The sequence below is a fragment of the Rhipicephalus microplus genome, chromosome 1 (genome assembly GCF_043290135.1).
Source record: "Rhipicephalus microplus isolate Deutch F79 chromosome 1, USDA_Rmic, whole genome shotgun sequence".
NCBI classification, from domain to species: Eukaryota; Metazoa; Arthropoda; class Arachnida; order Ixodida; family Ixodidae; genus Rhipicephalus; species Rhipicephalus microplus.
Genome location: NC_134700.1, coordinates 33,284,194 through 33,306,430, shown reverse-complemented (window position 1 = coordinate 33,306,430; position 22,237 = coordinate 33,284,194). Strand labels below are relative to the sequence as shown.

The following is a 22,237-nucleotide window of genomic DNA, read 5'->3' as shown; positions in this document are numbered from 1 at the left end:
CAGCTGGGCCAAAACGTCTGAGCGAAGATGCACAGGAACAACGAGTAAAAGCTCAGCACCATCAGGGCGGGTGTTGTAGCGGTGCAAGATGTCGTTGTGAAGAATGAACAGTTGTAAGGAGTGGTCAGGGTGGGGAGAGTGCAGACCATTGATAATAGCACGCAAAGAGGGGTCGCGGCGTTGTTCAGCAGCTCTGCCGCCGGCGGGTAATGTCACGGGCTAAGTAGATGCCTGAGGATGACGACGACGAAGTGCTGAACGGGAACGTGCTCGGACTGCAGCAGCGTCGTGTACGCATTTGCTCACCAGTGTATACTTTATTCCCCGTAACAATATTTGCAGAAACATGCAGAACAGTTCAACCCCCAACATTCAATCCCCAACCGAAAATCTAGAAAACGGCCGAGTAACAAGCGCACAGGTAAAGCTGCTCGACAAAAACAAAGTCAACGGGCGAAGCCTGACACGTTCTAGAGGGTCCGTCCTATGTACGGCTAACGCAGAAGCCTATCTAATGTTCCAGCCACATACACTCATACCGTGCACGATTAATGTCCCCTTTTTGTTGCTTGAGTCATGGTAGCAACACAGGTTCAGGCGAATAAGGCAATAGCCTAGGTCAACAAACAACACTTTATTGCTATACGTTAGCAATCACGTGTAAATATCGCGTAGAGAGACTACAGATAACAAAGTGTAGACGCTTACATATCAGTTGTGGTCCTTGGCTCGCAGGGGGTTTTGGGTTCGTCCTTCTCCTTTTGTCGCTGGTGCCAGAGAGAGTGTCCAGTCGTCGGCACACCAGTTTTCTTCACCATCCCAGTTTTCCTTTCCTGACCAGAATACGTTCCTTCGCTGAGGGAAGGGAAACCCATTTCGTGCACCGGAAAAGGGGAGTAGCTAGCGCCGGCCACGGGCTTGTTTCATCTCTTCGCTAGAGGTTTTATTGACTCGTGTCTCGAAGGAACAGTGATGTCCTCGCAACTAGGCTGTCGCGCTGCCATAAAAGGGAAAGAGTGATTGGGTGCATGTACTTCCCACATCCTCCCCTTCTTAATAAGGCCCCCGAGCAGCACAGACTAAAACATGAGAATGTTTTGTTATTCATCATCGAGGAAGGCTAGGAAGGCTGCCATAAAAGGGAAAGAGTGATTGGGTGCATGTACTTCCCACATCCTCTCCTTAATAAGGCCCCCGAACAACACAGACTAAAACATGAGAATATTTTGTTATTCATCATCGAGGAAGGCTAGGACGGTGGGTCCCAATCCATGCCCTCCTGCGGTTGACCCTCTGCCGTGGGTGCCACCAATGCCCCACTTGTCGCCGCCGCATCTAAAGTAGCTGTCATCATTGCTGCCGTGCCCACTTGCATCACGGCCAGTCATTGCCACCGCTGTCACCTCCGCCGCCGTTACTGCCACTGCTGTCGCTTTTGCCGCCATTAGCGCTGCCGTGAATCCAGCTCCAGTAGTACTCTCTGGTCCGGACCGCACCCCGTTGACCCCCGCCAACAGGTCATTGGTGGTGATTGAGAGTTGCCAGTTGGTGATGGGTCTCGTTCAGCACTGGCCCAGGCTGCCCTCTCCAGCATGGTAGGCTTGGCGTTACAGCGGCTACGAGGCAGCTGGCTCTCTTGGATGGGCTGGCGCTTGGTCACCCTGGTGCCTCTTTGCGTAAACACCCGATGATGAGGGCGATCGGGTAGGTTGGAAGTGGCGCTGCTTGGATGGGTGGGGCCGCTATGGCAACCTGCTTGAATTTGAGGGTGACCTAGTGGAAGAGCGGTCTCCTCTCCGAGCTGTTCCGGTGGCACCTCTTCCCCTTTTGATTCTCCATCTGCTTGGTGAAAGTCGACACAGAAAAAAGAACAGGTTAACAATCGCACATGTGTTGTGCGCGAACCCTTGCACCTCGCATCGGACATATAAAACGCGGCCTGCGGTGGAGAGTTGTCTCCGCCTGTTACGCAGGAAGTAATGCAGTTCTGGGCTCCTCACTTGGTGTCGAGTGTTCTCAACCGCCGCGAGTGGTGTGGAGGAGGACTGGCCGTAGTCCTCGTGCTTCTCCCGGGACATGTAGTGTTTCAAGTCGCATAAGTGCACCAGTCTGCCACTCGGTCTGCTTTTCATGTTCGCGAGCCAATAAATGAGCGAGGAATCTTTCTCTCGCACTCGGTATGGCTCGGGCAGCACACTGTTTACTAGCATCGCTGAGAACATGATGGCGCCGCAACACCAGATCGTCCACTTCGTAGTGTACGTTCCGATGCGTACGGTTGTACTGCGTTTTCTGCTGTGCCCTAGCAATGCTGAGATCCTGCCAAACTTTATGTAAAGCTTCCGCTAGCTTTTTGTGCTGCTGCGTTTCATATTCAGCACTTGCTGATGTTGCCACTGCCTCTCCTCTGTGATCCGCAAGGACGGTCTCCATCGAATTCGACAGTTTAGAGAAGAAGGCGCATACCCAGTCGATCGGTTCACAGTCGATCGCAATGCAAAACCGATCTCTGGAAGGTAGGTATTCCAGTCTCTATGTTTTAGTCGCGACATCAAGCACATGCTTGATGTTGCGATTGACTTGCTTCGTGGGGTTCGGCTGAGCATGGTAGGTGGTTGTATTCTTGTGCTTGATGCCCAACGCAACGCACGTGTCAACAAACACCTTCGCAGTGAAATAGGACGCATTATCTGTAATCAACTGCTCATAGAACGCGAACCTGGTGAACACCTCCATCAACTTCTCTACGATCACTCGAGCTGTCGGCTCCCTAAGGGGGATAAGTTCCACCGATTTAGTGAAGTGATCTGTGATCACCAGCAAGAGCTTGTTTCTGCCGGGAGTTGTGGGGTACGGGCCCATTACGTCACATGCTGCGATTTGCCAGGAAGTCTGACAGTTAATCGGTTCCATAAGGCCGGGCGGACGTCCGTCTCGTGGCTTGACGCTTTGGCACAGACGACATGAACAGGCGTAGCGAACAGGCGTAGCGAACAGGCGTAGCCAGGTAGCGAGGCGACAAAACTTAGCATTGCACGAGTCATGAAAGTAGTGAAGAAGTGCTCCTCCCAACGTGCACGGTATCACGAGTTGGAATAACTGACTTGTGTCATCTTCGAATGGGATGTACCCAACCAGGATGTCATCAGAATCTAGCAGATAATTCTAGCGTGCTCACAGCACTACCAACTCTTGTCGAGAGCTCTGCACTGACAACAATACCAGCTGCTCCCGTGTGTGTGGTAGCCTCACTGCCATCCGGTTACCGGAGCGCGTCGAACACCTTTCGCCAAAACAGACCTTTTTTTTTTTTTTAACTTCTAACAGTTTCCTTCTGCCGAAAATAATCCCTGCGCTAATGAATTCCTCTACGTGGTTCACACTTTTGCCTGGAACTAACAATTGCTCTGCAGTTTTGTTTCGCTCTCAGTTTGTTTCCTGTTATTCGCATGACTTGCCTAGTGTCGGACGGGAGCACGCAATAGTGCATTGGCCACGGCATTGTTCTTACCCTTGCGGTAGCGAACGGTGAAGTCTTAACACTGCAGTAGCAATGCCCAACGAACCAGGTGGCCACATGGTTCATTCAAGCGCCTGGACCACGTGAGAGCCACGTGGTCAGTCTCTATCACAAACGCAACTTCGTTGATGTAAAAATCAAACAATAGCGAGAACTATCGCAAGACACTCTCGGTTACCAAGTAACTCTTCTCCGCCGGCGTCAACGAACGGCTCGCGAACGCGATCGGTCGGAGGGCACTTGCATTCTCCTGAAGCAGAATCGCTCCTAAGCCCAGGTCGCTTGTGTCTGTGCGAATCACAAACTCCCTGTTCAAATTGTGTAGCTGCAGCTCAGCTGTGTTGGCCAGCAACTTCGTGAGGCGTCGCAGTATGGCCTCCTGCTCTTGGCTTCAAGCCCAGCGCTCGCCATTCCTCAAAAACTTCGTCGAAGGCGCCTGCACTGCCGTGCAGTCTTGAATGAACTGGCGATAAGAGTTTACCATCCCCAGAAAGCGCCTCACCTCAATGATATTGTTCGGCGATAGATAGCTGACTGTCACTTCAAGCTAGATAGCTGACTGTCACTTTTATCCGGCAAAATGCGACCTTCGTCAAGTGACTCCCAATAATGTTACTCGGGTCGCCGCTATCTTGGCTTTGTATGGGTTCAGAGGGATGCCTGCAGACCTCAGCCCAGAACGTCTCTCAAGTGAACGTCTGGAACGTCTCTCAAGTGGGGCAAGGGCTCCTCGAACGTTTTTGAGTAAACCATCATGTCGTCTAGATATGTGAGGGTATGCTGCCACTTTGCATACACCAAAACACGATCCATACATTGCAGGAGCTCTCACCAAGCCAAAAGACATTCTCCTGAATTGGAAAAGTCTACTGTGGCTTGTGAACACAATTTCTTTTTGTCCTGCTCGTCCATGTAAACCTGAAATATCCACAGCTAGCATAGAGCGTTGTGAAGTACTTTGTCTCACCTAGGTTAGATACTAACGATGAAATGGATGGAAGAGGGTACACATCCTTTTTCGTAGCCTTGTGTAGCCTGCGATAGTCTGCACAGAAGCGATTTGTACTATCCTTCCTTGTAAATAGAACAATCAGGAAACCAAGTTGCCAGGCAAAACGTAAGGAAGGCGGTCAGTCCACAATGAAGAATTCTATTGGTGGTGGCGTGGTATGAAGCAGTCTTAATGTGCCTTGATGTGGTTGATACTGAGGTTCGGAAACAATGTGCAGTCTGATTGGCAACCGCGATCTGACGTAATGGGGAAACGGACACTGTAGCGGCTAATCCACAAAGTGACGAATGCTTTAGCTGTTCGCTTCGCAGGTATGTATTAAAGAAGCATTGCTTCAAGCCATTTTGTGAACCTTTCAGTGCAGGTTAAAAAGTAGCGTAGTTCCTGCATGGAGGGAAGAGACTGACGATGTCAGTGTGTAGGTGGCTGAAGTGAGCATCCTGGGAAGAGAATGTGCCTAGAGGAGTGACAGTGTGTCAATGCACTTAAAACTTTTGACACCTAAGGCACGTGTATGACCAACGATTGTATACATTAATGTTTGGCGACACGTAATGGGAAAGGGTGAGCCGCTGTGTGGCACGAATGCCAGAGTGGGCCACAGAATGCAGGGCATCAAAGACTGCTCGATGGAATAGCAGAGGTACATAGGGACGAGGAGGTTTTGTTGACGTATCATGTCCCGGCTAGAAATTTTGTTTCCACAAATAAGTATTTTATCTGAAGCTATTGAGGCAGACACGAACAAGAGGAGGTGCAGCCATCTCGTTCTTGGTGCATCAATGTGTTCTAGTCAGATTCTTGTGGGCTGCACTAGTGCACTACAAACTTATTGCAGTGAAGGCGCTTGCTACTTGCGATTTTCTTCAAGCTTAGAATATATTCTATCCTTCAGAGAGCACGAAGTTGTGGTTTTGAAGTGACTTTTTTTTTTCCATGTATGCCTTTCTGTTATTCCAAAGTGGTTGGAATGAAAGTATGCCCATGTTGTCACTGTTTTGCTGTGATAGGTAAATTATATGTAGCTGCCCATAACAGCTTTTTTCATTCTTGAGATCATGGAGCCCTGTAATAATCTGAAACAAGTGGTGATGCCCTTATTATATGCAATGGAGTTGGCTTGAACGTTGTGAGTGGAGTATGTTTTGGGAGGATACATACAGCAGTAATTACGCGAGAGTTTGTTGCGCTTGGATCTGCTGCTACACTCTACATCTTGTTTTCCGCCACTTACATGTTATATTAGGGACCACTTTTCTGGTGAAGTAGTGCACTGATCAGTGTAATGACAACATGTAGGCAGCTGCTGCGGTATTACCGTAATTACTCGAATCTAATGCGCACCTTTTTTCCGGTTAAGCGAGTTCATAAATCGCATGCGCGTTAGAATCGAGTACGAACAAAAAAATTACGGCCAATCTATTGCCATCGGCAAACCTAAAATGGCCGCCCCCTACGTGCGTCGGCATGGCGCGTCGTCCATTTCTGCCTATGTGTTTCTCATGTGCGGCACTTCGTACGTGTGCTGAGGAGTTCGTCATCTAGTAGTGCATTAGCATCGACGGCGTGGAATGGCCGACTCCAAAAACTCGAGTGCACCACGATGCCGCTTTTAAAAGAAAAGTCATCGCGTGTGCAGAAACGGACGGAAATCGGGCCGCATCGCGGTCGTTCGGAGTTCCCGAAGCGTGCGTGCGGGACCGGCGGAAACAAAAGCAGAAGATTTTCGACAGCAAAGCTTTACGCAAAGGCTTCAGTGGACCACAGCAGGGTCGGTTTCCGCAAATTAAAGAGCTGCTCGGCGAGTATGTGCTTTAGCAGCGAGCAGCACAGCGGCCCGTGACGGCAGAACTGCTCCAAGTGCGGGCTATGCAATTAGTCTTAAAAAAAGGTCTAATGCGGAGCCAGTTTAAAGCGAGCAGGTGCTGGCTAACTAACTTAATGAAGAGGAAAGGCTTTTCCCTCCGAAGGGGAACATGCTTATGCGAAAATTTTTGCGGAGGAGTACGATGAAAAGCTTCACAGTTTTCAGAGGTTCGTCCTAAACTTGCGGCGCAACAACGACTACCTGCTTGGGCAAATCGGGAATGCCGATCAGACGCCTCTTTACTTCGACATGCCTGGCACCACAACCGTCGAGAAGAAAGGGGCGAAGCAAGTTCGCGTGCTGACATCGGTCCACGGTAAAACAACAGTGACGGCAATGCTCTGTTACACGTCAGATGGGCACAAGCTTCGCCCGTACCTCATATTTAAATGGAAGACGCTCCCGAAAGGAGTCATTTTTTCGGGTGGTGTGATCATGCGGGCCAGCGAGAAAAAATGGGTGCGCGTTGCAATCGATGTCTTACATTTTTTTTTTTTTCGCGGTGGAAATCGGGTGCGCGTTACAATCGAGGGCGCGGTAGAATCGAGTAAATACGGTAGGCTATACTGGCAGCACCGCAAGATGGATACTTGCATGCCTGCTCGGGAGGGATTAGGAGGGGTGCATTCGTCCTCCTCTTCTGGAAAAAAAAATTTTACTCTTATTTGGTTTTAAAAATGTGCTTTTGAAAACCCGATGTTGCTCAAGCAGTGGCAGAAGCATAAAGTTCACTTTAATGGTTTCATCTTCCTATGCCGCTGTATTAAAATATTTTATTGTAGTGAGATTGCAAAGTCTTTATAAGAGTCTCTGATGTAACTGAGTGCCTATATTGAAGTAGGGGTTGATCAGAAAACAATGTGGTTTCCTGCTTATAAGGAAACAATTGTCTGTTTAGGTTAATACTGTGTCTATAAAGAAAAAAAGTGAGCCCTTGAAATTCTCTTTTTTTTCTCTGAATGTACAGCTTGATACATAAGCGGACGTGTAGGCTTACTTTGTCCCAAATACGGCAGACTTTCGCTATATTGCTGTTGCCTCTACACAGGAATATTTATGTACGGGGCAGGTATGCTGCTCTTTTTCAGAACTCGCCTGATAATTTTGCCGTAGGTGCGGTCGTTATTTGTGAAAGACACGCTGCGTGTGCAGGTGAACGAGTCGTCGACGAACATTGGCTCCCAAGGGGAGGTACTGTCTCGGCGATGCGTGGCACTTCTCAAGACTGCTCTCAAGCCAGACGTGTGGCCCAATTCGGAACTCAAGCTGGCCTGGTTCGACAAACTCCTCATGACTGTGGTACGTGTGGGGCGTCAGTTAAATGGGATGCAAAGGTTTTCCATGTCGAGGTGTGGCCAACTTGATTGCAAACATGCATATTGCTCTGTCTACTCTTCTATGTGTTCTTTATGCAGGCTCCATAATTTATTTTAACATAAATTCCTATCAACTTGCTCAGCTATCAGTCTAGTGCTTACTTAGGTACATTAGACAGACACTAATGAAATCCACTGTCGAATCGAATTCTACAGCCTACCTCACACACAGCAACCTCAATGCAAGGTGAACCACTTATAATGTAACCGTGATAGGGCAGAACTGGTTACAATGCAGTCTTTTTCGACTCTCAATCACCCCCCCATTGTTCATGTATATGCATACCGCTTATTGTGCAGTCCCCCAAAATGAGAGACTGGTGGTAATGTGGTTGCCAGGAAATCTTTGTGACAAACATGGTTGCTAGTGCGCATCTGAAAGGAGGCGCACTGGGAGCACTGCTGGAGAGCGAGCAACGAGGTCGTTATGAAGGCGGAGGAGATGTGGAGTGATCGAATTAGGGGTGGAGTGAAGAGACAGAAAAGGAATAAAGACTGCGGCACGCTGTGCGGGCTCGCCGAGGGCAGTTGCCGTGGTGACGGATAAGCCTTTGCATCCGCACCGACGCAGATTAGCATTGTTGGCGTAACTCCAGCTGCGCACGGCTTTACATGGCACGTGCGATTCCGTCGTTATCAACTGTGCTTGATAGTTTCCTGTTGGGAAAAGCGTCCTTGTTATCGTGCTTGCTACATATATTGTGTTTGCTACCTCGTTCGTAAATTTAAAACCTTTTTCGGCTTTGCAACGTAAAGTTTTGCCTTTGCTGGCAGTGCGTTTTAAGTAAGCTTGGTGGGTTTTCGTCATTGTTCATTTCTTGGCTGCGAGCGCAAGCTTCCTATCATGCACGCTGTTCTTAGTTCAGTGCTTGATTGCAGTCTTTTCGACGCCTAATCTTCATGTCTTGGAAAAAATTCTTGCGACAACCCACTGGATGGCAGTCTAGGCCTAATCAGTATTGGTTGCTTTTGGATAGCGGTCGCGTGCAATCTATGTTGCGGTTTGGTACAGAATCAACGAAACTCTTTGCGGTGAGTGCACTAGATGAGAAGGGATATATATACTAGCAATTGAAAATGAAGGTGGCAATTCTAGCGCTCAAATGGTGGTTCGCGATTCAATTGCGACGTCGTGAAATTGGGTGTGCTCCCATGAAATCGAACGAACGGCATCTTCGAGATTGTGAAATTCCAGATGTGATTCGACATTCAGTGTAATGTTCATAATTGAGGCGGTCTGAAAAGCAGTCAGCAAATTTCCATGATGGTGCTTTCTCTTTGTTAGACCCCCCTTTTTTTATGTTCACTGTGTTGCAACGCGTGTCTTTGGAAAGGCTGTAAGCTCCACACATCGCATGCTTCCATTCAAGGACACGCGAGGCTGCTTCCTCAACCTGTTTTGGGCAATTTCGGTCCTTGAAAAAGGTCGTTTTAGTTACGGTGCTGTAAGCTTGATACCTCATAATGTGTGGATATTCACGACTCCTGCAATTTGCATTATAAGTGGTCTATAATGTAAACTGAGTTGCATGGGGCACCTTAATGGCTTTTACTATATTCGAAAAATTTGTTAAAAACTTGTGTTCACAAACTGCATTGATGCTAAGGCCAATTCGTAGGGAGGATAGGGGTCTAGAAACAGTTGAAAATTGCCAGAATAATAGTTCCGAGAAAAGTGCATTTTCGCCTGTTTGTACCTCCAGGCAGCTCCCCTCTAAATATTATCGCAGATTTTGCATGGGAAATGGTTTAAAACTTCTTTTCTAGACACCGTGGGACCAACAAAACGCCTCACAAGAGGCAAAACTTGCTGCATGAACCACGAGCGCAGCGACTGGCCAATGGCCACCATCTTCTGTTTGTTTAGAAGCTGTTCTCTTTGTGTTGATTGCTTTGGTGGAACACCTGCTATATTCTACCGCTGCTATTTCTGCTTTTCCGAGGGCCAGTTTTTGAATGCTCTTCAGGCCAATGTTGCTAGAGTAAACTCAGCTTCAAAGCTCCGCTGGAGAGGCGGGCCATGTGGCAGTCACTCTTTTCAGGGGCATTCCTTGCTCTTGTGCTGATACAATGACTGCCGTGTATCCAGAAAAGCTGACTTTCAAGCAATTTCATGCATTGGATTCATAAAATCCTATGCAGTCTAACGGTTTCAGGCTGTACGTTAAGGAGCGTGTGGTCGATGAGTTCAACTAGCGAGGTTTGTTTTCTTCTTCAGGAAAAGATTGTTTTAATTTGGGAAACCAAATAATTCATGCAAGTTGCCTGGTCCGGGCCAGCCTATACATTTTTCAGTGGCACTTTTCTGCATCTATGTGGAACATTTCGAAGAGCCCAAGAAGGATGTGCATTTTGAAGGTCTTCCAACTGTTCAGCTGCACCTGATGCAAGGACGATGGTTTTCTTACACTGCACCCAACAGAAGTATGGGACTCCTTTTCAGAGTGTCTAGCAACCTGAAAAAGCTGCAAAACCTGGAAAAGTCAGGGAATTCGGACCCTTCTGGAAAAGTCATGAAAAAGTCAGGGAACTTCAGAAAAACCTGGCCTGGTCATGGAAACTGACAAGAGCTCTGAGCTACAGTAACAAAAATAAGCAGTACCATTGATGAAAACTCAAAAAGTCTCTCTCTCTTCGCTGCAACTACAGTGAGCTGCTAGAAGGAGCGTGAAAAAAGAAAAAGACAGTGCATAACTCTTGCTTCTTAGTGTAAACACGAAAGGATACACTGACCAATAAAACATGAAGTTTACTGACATTTCAGCACCCGATATAAGAGGGGGCCTTGTCCACAATAAAAGGCATGAAAAAGGCACAGCGTACTTAAGTACACCTAAATACGTGACGTTAGCAGCGAGAGTACATTGCCAGGAGCATCTAGTCACGCCTGTTCAGCATATGTACAGTCCTCTGCATCTGGATTCCAAGTGCAGGCATGATGCAAACTTCTTTTAAATGCTGGACATTTTATAGTCCCACCTATTCGCAAATCCGGCGTCGGCAGTAGTGTCTGCACCCCTACTTCCCATGCTCGCGTTTCATACCAACTATCGCTCCCTTCCCCCCTCTCTCTCTCGCCTCGCGAAGCCCACGCGGGGAGCGTGTGCTGTCTGCTAGTAAAAACCAAATGCTCACGCTGCACAACCGCTCACTGACCACCCCATATATGCAGGCACTGGATCAGGCATTCGGAATTCAGTCAAGAGTGTCTATACTTGGCTTTTGCCTGACTTGATGCTTTGCTTGACATGAATAGATGCGATGGAAGCAACAGTACCTTCTACCAGTAGTGGGGCACAACCCAACATCATTGTCTCACCACTTGTTGAAGGCAACACTCCTTCATTCAATAAATACAGATAATAACGACAAAATAACAATTAAGCATATTCGAATCTTATCCAATTATGCTACATTTACACGGTACCCTCACCACTACGTGACGCATTTAGTGGAGTCCTCCACCCCCCCCCCCCCTACTTTTGAGAAAATGCAAGGTTTTTCTTCGTCCAGAACACACGAGTTTTACAAGTTTATTTGGTGGTCTGTAGATTCTGCGTGTTCAGCAAGGGCAGTGGAGGCCACGCGAAGTTCCGTGGCGTCATATTCCTGTTGTTTAAATTTTTTCTTGAAATTACCAGTTTAACCAATGTACTGGTTGTCACAATTGTGGCAGCCTATGGCATAAACAAGACCAAGCAAATTTGCGCTCGGCAGCTTGTTCTTAACATTGGCTAAAACATTCCTTAGCATCCATGTTGGTATATCCACTATTTTGATGTCTGTTGCTTCTACATATCACATGGTATGTCTGCCTTTCGAGCACGACCTTACTCACATCGGTAAATTTATGCATGTTTGTGGACTAATCCCCCAACAACATGGATTCCGTAGCGGTCACTCTTACGTGCTTTACTCACGTCAGTAAATTTATGCATGTTTGTGGACTAATCCCCCAACAACATTCATTCCGTAGCGGTCACTCTTGCATGACGCAACTGATAGAACTGGTACATGAAATGTCTAACGCTCTTGATAACAAACTGGTTGCAGACACGGTCATAATAAATTTCAAGATAGCTTTTGATCTCGTTCCCCACTCCTGGTTGATTGAAAAACTCGAATTATATAACATGAATACATCAGTTCTTACTTGTATCAAACATTACCTAAGTGCACGTAGTCAGAGGGTTATTGTTAACAACACAAGCTCTCACAAGACTGGAGTGACATCTGGAGTTCTGCAAGGTTCTGTTCTTGGCCCTTTGTTGTTTTTATTTTTTTAAGCGATATCAGTGACAGTCTCTCATCTTCTGTGCGATTATTCGCAAATGACTGGGTGTTATATAGAATAATCTATGGTCCAAGCGATTGTGCTTCATTGCAAGACGACTTGGACAGGTTGTTTAATCGGTGCAACATTGGGAAAAGGCGCATAAATTTTTATAAGACAGTACCGATGTCATTTTTAAGAAAGCAGATAAATAAAGAGTTTAGTTATAATCTAAATGGCAACCACAATACGTCAGTGAGAGAATTTACGTATTTAGGAGTATTCTTTACAGAAACGTTGTAAATACTGTGTAGTGAAGGCGGCAACCGGAAGGCCAAGAGATGGCGCCACAGGTAGTGCAGGCGCTGTCGTCATCATCATCATCATGAGGACGAAAAGGGCTGCCCTGGCAAGGCCTGGCAAGAAGTGTAAAATAAGTAGCGTGTCAACGAGACGGGTTGTGCGTGCTTCCTCCCTAAGAAGTAGGGTCTCGTCCGGGATCAAATGTATCACGTAGTCATTCCGGAGGAAGTAGTGCAATACAGTCGCCGACCGATTTTCCGGACTCCAAAAATTCGGACTTGTTGGATATTCCGGACTTCATAAATGCACCGTCAGGGATCCCATAGAGCTAATGCATTGTTTCGACCGACTTTTCGGGCGAATTTGCCCCTGAAAGTTCGATTTTTCGGACTGAATCGCTCGTTTTGTGCCACGCCCCAAGCCATTGTGAACGCCGCCATGTTGGATTTTCCATCGGCTTGGCTAAGCTTGGTCTTCAAATGCCTTTCCTGCCTCCGAGATCAGAATGCGCATGCCATATTTTAAGTTTCGGAGGCCGTGTTTGCTTTTTAAAAGACGCGGTGATGGATGTCGTTTTTTCGTCTTCGGTCAGCACTATCGTCATCACATCTCACGGGGAGGAGGCGAAAGAAGGATTCTTTTATTGTCGTTGCAGCTTTTTTCAGTCGCCATTCTGCACGTGTTGTGTCGCGTAGCCTCGAGACGTTGTGTGCTGCGCAGCGGCTATCTGCGGCATTGAATTTTGTGTTCTCGGTGCCATGGCTCCGCTATCTGTGCCATCGCGGGAGCCAGGTGGTGTGAAGAAGCGTGGGAAGTATACGACCCTGACGATGGAGAAGAAAGCTGCCAGCTAGATGTCGCTGGATGACGGTCGACGCCGGATGGCGGTTGTCGTTGTCGTCGGATGACAACGACGACCGCCCGCAGCCGTCGGAGATCGCCAACGCGGTGACAATTTTGTCGAGCGTTTACAGCGACGATGTCACCTTGGCGCAAATACGGGCAAACCAAATTGCCTCCAAGCGTAGTTTGAGGCAAGGCAGCATCAAGGACTTTTTTAAACCTGCCTGATGCAATAAACTTAAGATTTTTGGCAAAAACGAATTTTTCAGACTGTTCGATTTTTCGTACTTTTTTTCGGTCCCCGCCAGGTCCGAAAAATCGGTCGGCGACTGTATCTCGTCGGCCTAACAGATAGATCGGCAATCTAGCGCGAGCAAGTCGCCTTCCTGCTGCGGAAACGAGTGATGACCGCCCCAGCCACGGCTGCGCCGTTAGGCCTAGGCGTGCAAGTGTCCGCGCAGCAATTTTACGCTGCAGCCAGCCACGACTTCCTTGCCACTCGCAGTACTGCTGACGTCCTCTGTGAAGTTGTTTGTGCCGCTGTGCGCACATGTTTCGCGCAGAAGCCGTATTTCGGAGTCACAACTGTTGAGCGGTAAGTGTCGTGTGTGCGAGAGTTGAGCACCACTATCATCATCATGGTTAGAAAAACGTTAGCGCCGGCGGTGATGCCTGGCGGAAAGCTTTGGTGGCAGCCAGCGAGAAATAAGCTGGTCTCTGTTGGCGGGGGGGCGGTAGAAAGGACGACCTCCAGCTGTGGGTCTGCCGTGAACGGCACCGCAGGCCGTCTGCGGTGGGCCCACGTGGTGAGTCAGGCGTTAGCGACACCGCCTCGTTTGTCATGTTGTTGAGTGGTGTTTATTATTGTGTAAGGATGTCTTAGCGTGTTGATCACAGTTGATGTTATAATAATTTGGCTGACAATATCGTCGATCAAAAGCAGTTAAATAAATGCATGTTGTTGTTTGGTTCGTTCCGACCATGTCTACTGTGTTCGTTCACTCCAAGAGCGTGGCATTCGCCATTTTCAAGACCCCACAACTTTCTGAGCACTGCATCGACACTGGGGATAGCCAACCTGTATGATGCAAGCTTCGCCCTGTAAATGGTAAAAAAAAAAAAGCCATTATGAACATTGCTGCATTGCTGATCTCCAAGAAAATAACTTATATGCCCAAGCACCAGCGAGTGGACAAGTGCTCCTGTTCTGGTTGAAAAGAAGTCCGGTGGCTTTCGCCTTGCAGTCTATTATGGGTGCCTGCCTATCCCATGCCTAGGACTGACTGGCTCTTAGCGCAGTTGGGTCAAATGCGATAGTTTTAAAGTTTTGACCTTTCGCAGGGTTTTTTTTGTCAGATTCCAGTGCATGAGAAAGATATTCTCAAGACTGCATTTATCTGCCACCAGGGCACCTAAGAGTTTACTAGAATGCCCTTCGGTGTTGCAGGTAGGCTAGCGACCTTCCAATTTTTGATAGACACTGTGTTGGCTGGTATAAATCACAGATTTGCAATGACATTCCTCGATGATGTCTTAGTTTATTCAGACACCCATGATGATCACAATGAACACGTTCAGTGTATATTAGAGCACTTCAGAAGAGCAGGCCTCACCGTTAATTCAGACAAGATACAACTCTGCCGCAATTCTCTCAAGTTTCTTGACCATGTCAACTCACCTGGAGAGCGTAGACCTTATCTGGGCAAGGTGCTTGCTGTGTTGCACTACCCTCGACCTGCGACAGTCAAACAGCTTCAAGACTTTCTCGACTTAGCAGGCTATTATCGAAGCTTTATACCTCAGTTTTCTCTCATAGCCCACCCCCTGACTAGCTCTTTGAAGAAAGATGCACCCTGGCAGGCGACAAATCATCTAGAGGGTGCATTCTGGAAACTAAAGGACACTCTAGCTTGTGGGAGTCGAGGCTAGCCCGCCCCCTTTGCGTTAGCTTTGCTGCCTATTCCTGCCGTTCTCATGTCCCGACATGACTCCCCTCCTCCACTGTCTGCCGCGCTGGGGGAGCGAGGAGTGACGTTTTAACCCCTCTCACGCGATAGCGAATGCTGATTGTGGCACCGCCGCGTGCACAAGGTCTCTCGAGACGTTTCGCACGCGTGCATCAGGAGTGAGTTGGATCTCTCCGGGATGACTGAGGGTGAGCAAGCATCTCTTTTTCGTCAGTCGACTCCTATTGTTTGGGGCTCGTCGGACTTCGCCAACGGCGCTTCCCGCCCGTGGCAAGGGCTCACTTTTTGTTGCCCCTTGCAAACGCTAGGTCGAAGATCTGTGCGGTGTTCTAGTGCGTGGCCAGGCTACGCCGACCCGTATCTCTCCGAAGCCAACACGAGTGCCTTTGCCCTCGCTCGAGTAGCAGGGCCCTTTGTCCCAGTGTCACCGTAAATCACTTTTGCGCACGGAGACGTGCTCGCGGCACCCCTGTGTAGTGGTACTCGCCTGTGGCAGGGATAAGCCCATTTGCTTTCCCGCCATGTCTTTGCAACGGGCTCTGTACTGCGTTTTTGGTGTTGCCACAGATAATAAAGTGTTGTGACTTTAAGCGGTACTGTGTTCTCGCCATGGCGATGATAATTGCATGTTCTGCGGCTCGCTAAGACCGGACCCACACTAGTGGTCATACTCCTTCGGAATACGTGTACACCGCACTGGCGCCGAACGTGTACACTACACTGGCGCCCAGCGCGATATCAAAAGCTCCAAGCTTTTGATCGCTCTTAGCAGGTCAGTTCACCTGCGCGATTCAGGCTCGTCGCAACATGTCTGCTTCGCGGGATTTTCGTCCGCAGTCCTTTTTAGCGGATGCTGCGTTGCAGCAACAGGTCATTGCCTCTATTGACAGGAACCTTTCGTCACCCATCCGTTTCGCCACTCCCATTGTGGTGAAGACACGAGGCGCCTATCCGCTTCCTTTGAAGATGGTGCATCATTTCAGAATGGGCCTCATGCCCTACCCGAACGCTACGCACAAGCGCCTCCGACTGCTAATGCTCCCTTCGGCATGCATGGTAGTTCGTCGGCACAGTGCTCGCAGTCTGTTTCCTGTAAAATTGACGGAGCGCAGGCTTTGTCCCTCGCCAAATTTTGCCCGCCGTCAGCCGTCGCCACGGCGACGATAATTAAATGCCCTGCGGCTCGCCAAGACCGGACCCACACTAGTGGTCGTACTCCTTCGGGATACGTGTACACCGCACTGGCGCCGAACATCGTGCACGAAGCCGCTATGCCTGAAGCAGTTAGCGACTACTGCAGGCGGTGTGTTGCTCCACACATATGCCAGCATGTCGATTGCGCTTAGCAGGCTTACTTCGTACTGCTTGCCCGACTCCATGCAGAGCAACATCCGCTCGAGTACCTGCCGTCAATAGCAGCTTTTCACGAACTGTATGATTCACTGGTCCGTCGCAGGGGCGCCTGCGCAAGTAGGCGTTTGGTGTCTAGCGACACCACGGACCCGAGCTAACGGGGGAGTTTCTACTCCCTCCCACGCCTAGCCGTGCGTGGCTTTGCCGTGTCCGGGGAAAAGGGGATCCTGGGGGTTGAGCCGACGCTGGGTGATTGGACCTTGAAGGCCCCCCGGCAGAGGCAACACACCCCTTTGGCCCCGGCTTCACGTAGACGGCACCCCTGGGCTGACCCACCCAGGGGAAATAGGCAGTCGCCTTTTCCTATCTCTCTCTCCCTACATCTTCGTCTTTTGTTCTCACTTTACATCTTTCCTGTCTTCTCCTCACTTCATTTTACTTCCGATTTTTCCTGGCGGCAAGGGTTAACCTAGTGTAAATATCCAACCTTGGGTAGATATATTAGGTTATAGCGGCCATGTACGGCTGGCGCCTGCGCCTCCTTCGCGTCTCGCAGCGTCCCCTTGTTGGGCTCGGTGGTGGGTGCCTGGCATGGCCGCCGAATAAGCTATCAAATTTATGGGAACCCCTAGCCCTCTTACAACTAATCGCCCCTCCAAAAGGTGGCGCACCGATGCAATTTTTGAGTTTGTTCCAAACAAAAAAGGTAACTTCCCCAAATACCACATAATTCACTGTGAAAGTACAGAAAAGAAAGCTAGAAGTATTTCACCTTTCCTTGTGTCCAAATGTCTCATAGAAACGCTGGGCGCAGGCTACAAGGCCACAAAGACTGCCAGTGGTGACCTGTTACTTGAGTTAAAAGACAACGCACAGTACCAGAGACTACATAAACTCACAGCATTTGGGGATCAGCCTATCACAATCACACCGCATCGAACCTTGAACACAGTGAAGGGTGTTGTATCAGATGGAGACCTGATGGACATCTCTGATGATGAACTTCTAACAGGCTGGAAAGAGGAAAACGTCATTCAAGTGCAGCGTATCAAAATAAGAAGAGAAAATAAGGAAATCCCAACGAAGCACATCATACTAACTTTCGCATCTAGCACCCTCCCAACTGAAATAGCAACAGGATATCTTAAACTGCCAGTTAGACCATACATACCCAACCCGCGGCGCTGCTTTAAGTGTCAGAGGTTCGGGCACGGCTCCCAGAGCTGCCGAGGACAGATTACCTGCGCGAAATGCGGCACCAAAGGTCATACCGCTGACGATGACTGTCAGCTACAAGTCCACTGCGCAAACTGTGAGGGTGACCATCCTGCATATTCCAGGTCATGCGTGGCCTGGAAAATAGAAAAAGAAATTATTAGTACAAAGTTTAAATTGAACATAAGCTTCCGTGAAGCGCGGCAGCGCGTTTCCCCGCATTTTGCTGGGAACACATCGTATGCCGAAGTGGTGCGAGGGGGGTCAGCACCACTTCGGTTTTCGGCAATGCCTTGGACCACGCCCAGCGTGCCGAGGCAAACGCCACAAGCCCCCATGGGGGGAGCAGCCTCGGCTGCCCCACCCTCCTTGAATACAGCCCCACCGAAGGCTCCTGTGAACCTTGGCAGCAGCCAGGGCACCACACAAACTAAAGAGGTCCCCTCGACCTCCAGCCCGGTAGGGTTTAAGGCTCCGCCTGTCACGACGAAGCCTACAACGAAAACATTATCTGTCGCCTCTCCTGAGGCGATGGACACATCAACTGCACCGGCGCAGACTGCGCCAAAGGAGCGGCGGGGTTCCCTCGACCGCTCTAAAAAAGACAAAACGGTAATTACAGGGCCTTCTAAAGGCTCTGTAAGATAAGTCACTTCTCTCTTTAGACACCAGCCACACTCATTTCGTACACACAGCACTTCTTTACTCCCATAATGGAGACACAAATTATACAATGGAACGTCAGAGGACTACTTCGAAACCTCGACGATGTCCAAGAACTTCTACACAAACATTCTCCAAAAGTGCTGTGTGTACAGGAAACACACTTAAAATCCAAGAATGCAAATTTCTTGCGTCATTATGTTGTCTTCCGAAAGGACAGAGATGATGCTGTGGCGTCATCTGGTGGTGTAGCCATTATAGTTAATCGAGGAGTAGCATGCAGTCATCTACCACTACTAATATCCCTAGAGGCAGTGGCTGTTCGAGCAGTTCTATTGAATAAGCTCGTCACCATCTGCTCTCTATACATACCGCCGCAACACCGCCTAGAAAAGCATGATTTACAGTCTTTAATAGATGAGTTACCAGTACCTTATTTGGTTCTAGGGGACCTGAATGCGCACAGCTGTTTATGAGGTGACTGTCGATGTGATGCACGAGGTTGTCTCATTGAACAGTTCCTCTTTTCATCAGGTGCTTGTCTGTTGAATAGAAAAGAGGCAACATATTATAACCTTGCAAACAATACTTATTCCTCCATAGACCTCAGTATCGCATCTCCTTCACTTGTACCATTACTTCAGTGGAAAGTCATAAATAATCCATACGGAACTGACCATTTTCCTTTAGTTTTAAGTACACCAATAACATATGAATATCCTCCACATGTTCCCAAATGGCTGGTGAACAAAGCTGACTGGGAACAATTTCAAAAGATTACACACCTAAGTTGGACCGACATATACGGATTAGGCATAGATGAAGCTGTGCAGTACTTCACGGCTTTTTTTTACTGACGCAGCAGCCAAGTGCTTTCCACAAACATCTGGACTGCCCGGCAAACGACACGTCCCGTGGTGGAACACTGAGTGTCAGAATGCGCGAAAGGAACAGAACAGAGCATGGAGGTTGCTGCGCAACTCGCCGACAGCAGAAAAGCTTGAGAGCTTTAAGAAAATAAAATCTCGTGGCAGGAGAACGCGTCAGCAGGCCAGAAGAGAAAGCTGGCAGAAGCTTTTATCAGGGGTTAATTCATACACACAGGAGGCTAAAGTCTGGTACATGGTCGGTAGGATAGCAGGAAAACAAGTACACACACTTCCACTCGTAAACACTCAGGGTGATGCCTTGGAAGATCAGGCAAACTTCCTCGGTGCACACTTCGAACAGGTATCCAGCTCGTCCCACTATACTGACACTTTCCAAAAATACAGAACAAGAATAGAAAAGCAGGAACTCGAACACAATTCCACTAGATACGAGGCATATAACCAAGCTTTCAGTCTAGCTGAGCTCCGAACATCTCTAAACTCCTGCAGTACTTCTGCCCCAGGTTCTGACCATGTGATGTATGAAATGTTAAAAAAACTACCAAACGAAACCCGAAAAACCTTACTTTGTTTATACAATGCTATTTGGTCTTCTGGCACTATTCCTACCTCCTGGAAAGGGGCTATTGTTATTCCCATTTTGAAAGAGGGCAAGGACCCTTCTTTACCCTCTAGTTATAGGCCTATAGCACTTACAAGCTGCTTGTGCAAAGTCTTCGAAAAAATGATTAACTGCCGACTTGTACATTTTCTTGAAACAAATAATTTGCTCGACCCATTTCAGTGCGGGTTTCGAGAAAGTAGATCCACGACAGACCACCTTGTTCGTATCGAGGCACAGATCAGAGACGCCTTCGTTCATAAACAATATTTTCTCTCTGTGTTCCTCGACATCGAAAAGGCGTATGATACAACATGGCGTTTCGGAATTCTAAGAGACCTGTCCCACCTTGGTGTGCGCGGAAGAATGTTTCATATAATCGAAAGTTACCTGTCAAACCGGACATTCTGTGTCCGTCTGGGCAGTGTGCTCTCCCAAACATTTGTCCAGGAAACAGGCGTGCCACAAGGTGGTGTGCTTAGTTGCACACTTTTTATCATCAAAATGAATTCTTTGCACTTGTCTATTCCCCGCATGATGTTCTATTGTACATATGTCGACGACGTTCAGCTTGGCTTCAAGTCATGCAATTCGGCCATGTGTGAGCGGCAGGTTCAGCTGGGTTTAAATAAGGTCTCCAAATGGGCAGATGAAAACGGATTTCGACTTAACCCACAAAAAAGCACGTGTGTCTTGTTTTCTCGAAAGAGAGGCATGCACTCGGAACCTGACACTCGACTGAACGGGCAACGTTTGTCCGTCAAAGCCGAGCATAAATTCTTAGGCTTAATCTTGGACAACAAGTTGACCTTCGTACCGCACATCAAATATTTAAAAACAAAATGTTTAAAAGCCATGAATGTTATAAAAGTGTTGTCACGTACTACGTGGGGTAGTGACAGGAAATGCCTCATGAACCTCTATAGAAGCCTTATTCGTACCCGCTTAGATTATGGGGCCGTTGTCTATCAGTCTGCCACTCAAAGTGCCTTGAAGATGCTCGACCCCATGCACCATTTGGGCATCCGCCTTTCTACGGGTGCTTTTCGCACCAGCCCCGTAGAAAGCCTTTACGTTGAGTCAAATGAGTGGTCGCTTCATCGGCAGTGAACTTACTTGTCCTTTGTTTATTTCCTTAAGGTGAAAGCGGACAAGAAGCACCCCTCATACTCTACAATTAATGATTTGTCGAGCTCAACTCTGTTTCAAAACAGGCCTTCGATGAGGCAGCCCTTCTCAGTTCGCCTGAAGTGTCTAGCTGAAGAAACTGAAGTGTTACTTGAACACAGTTTAATGGCTCCTGTAGCATACCCGCCACCGTGGCAGTGGCAGACTATAGACTGCGATGTGTCTTTCCTAGAGGTTACAAAACATGCACCTATTGCCCATATCCGAACATACTTTCTGGAACTTCACAAATACACATGTCCTGAGTTCTTCACAGATGCCTCCAAGACTAACTCGTCTGTGTCCTACGCTGCTGTCGGCCCATCCTTTTTGGATGCTGGCCTTCTACATCCACGCACAAGTATCTTCACAGCGGAAGCTTACGCGATACTGGTGGCAGCTAAACACATCAAACAATTACAAATACAAAAAGCAGTAATTTATACAGACTCCCTCAGTGTTGTAACAGCTCTGCACAGTCTTAAAAAACAAAAAAACCCAGTCCTTGTCTCACTTTACTCCATTTTGTGCACACTCTACACACACAAACAACATGTTGTAGTGTGCTGGATGCCAGGGCACCGTGAGATCCAAGGCAACGTGAGGGCGGATCAGCTCGCTGCATCCTTCCACAAAAGCACTGGCCCTACACCCATATTAATCCCGGCCCTTGATCTTAAGCCCTCTCTCAAACGAAACCTCAGGGTCTACTGGCAGAACAAGTGGGATACACACACACAAAACACACTACACGTTATTAAGCCACACCTTGGTCATTGGCTGCCAGTATCAAAATCGCGTCATACAGAGGTAATACTAACGAGACTCAGGATAGGACACACATACAGGACACACACACATCTTTTGTCCAGTGGTGATCCACCATTGTGTGAAAAATGTGGTGAAGCATCAACAGTCCTTCACGTTTTAATCGAATGTAAACAATTAGAAACTATAAGAAAACAGCATTTTCCATTACCCTACCGACAACATATACCTTTACACCCTGCAATGTTCGTTGGTAGGGAACCGCTTTTTAGTCATAAATCATTGTTAGCGTTTTTAAAAGAAATTCGTAATTTTCATATTATATACCCGGGCATCCCGTAGCACGACCTCTCCAGGGAGGTTTTTGCTGCGGTGGCTACACAGGAAAGCACTTGCCTCACGGCCCTTGCACGCAAGGG

At 48.2% G+C, this 22,237-nt stretch overlaps 1 protein-coding gene across 7 annotated transcripts in view; it reads left to right on the top strand.

Annotated features, from left to right (window-relative positions):
• Nipped-A (Transcription-associated protein Nipped-A) overlaps positions 1-22,237 on the top strand; it is a 991,444-nt gene that overhangs the window by 531,753 nt on the left and 437,454 nt on the right. For all 7 annotated transcript variants that reach the window (XM_075869412.1, XM_075869408.1, XM_075869400.1 and 4 more), the window contains one exon: positions 7,552-7,698. In XM_075869412.1, coding sequence (XP_075725527.1) covers positions 7,552-7,698 — 147 coding nt within the window. The remainder of the gene's footprint in view (positions 1-7,551; positions 7,699-22,237) is intronic.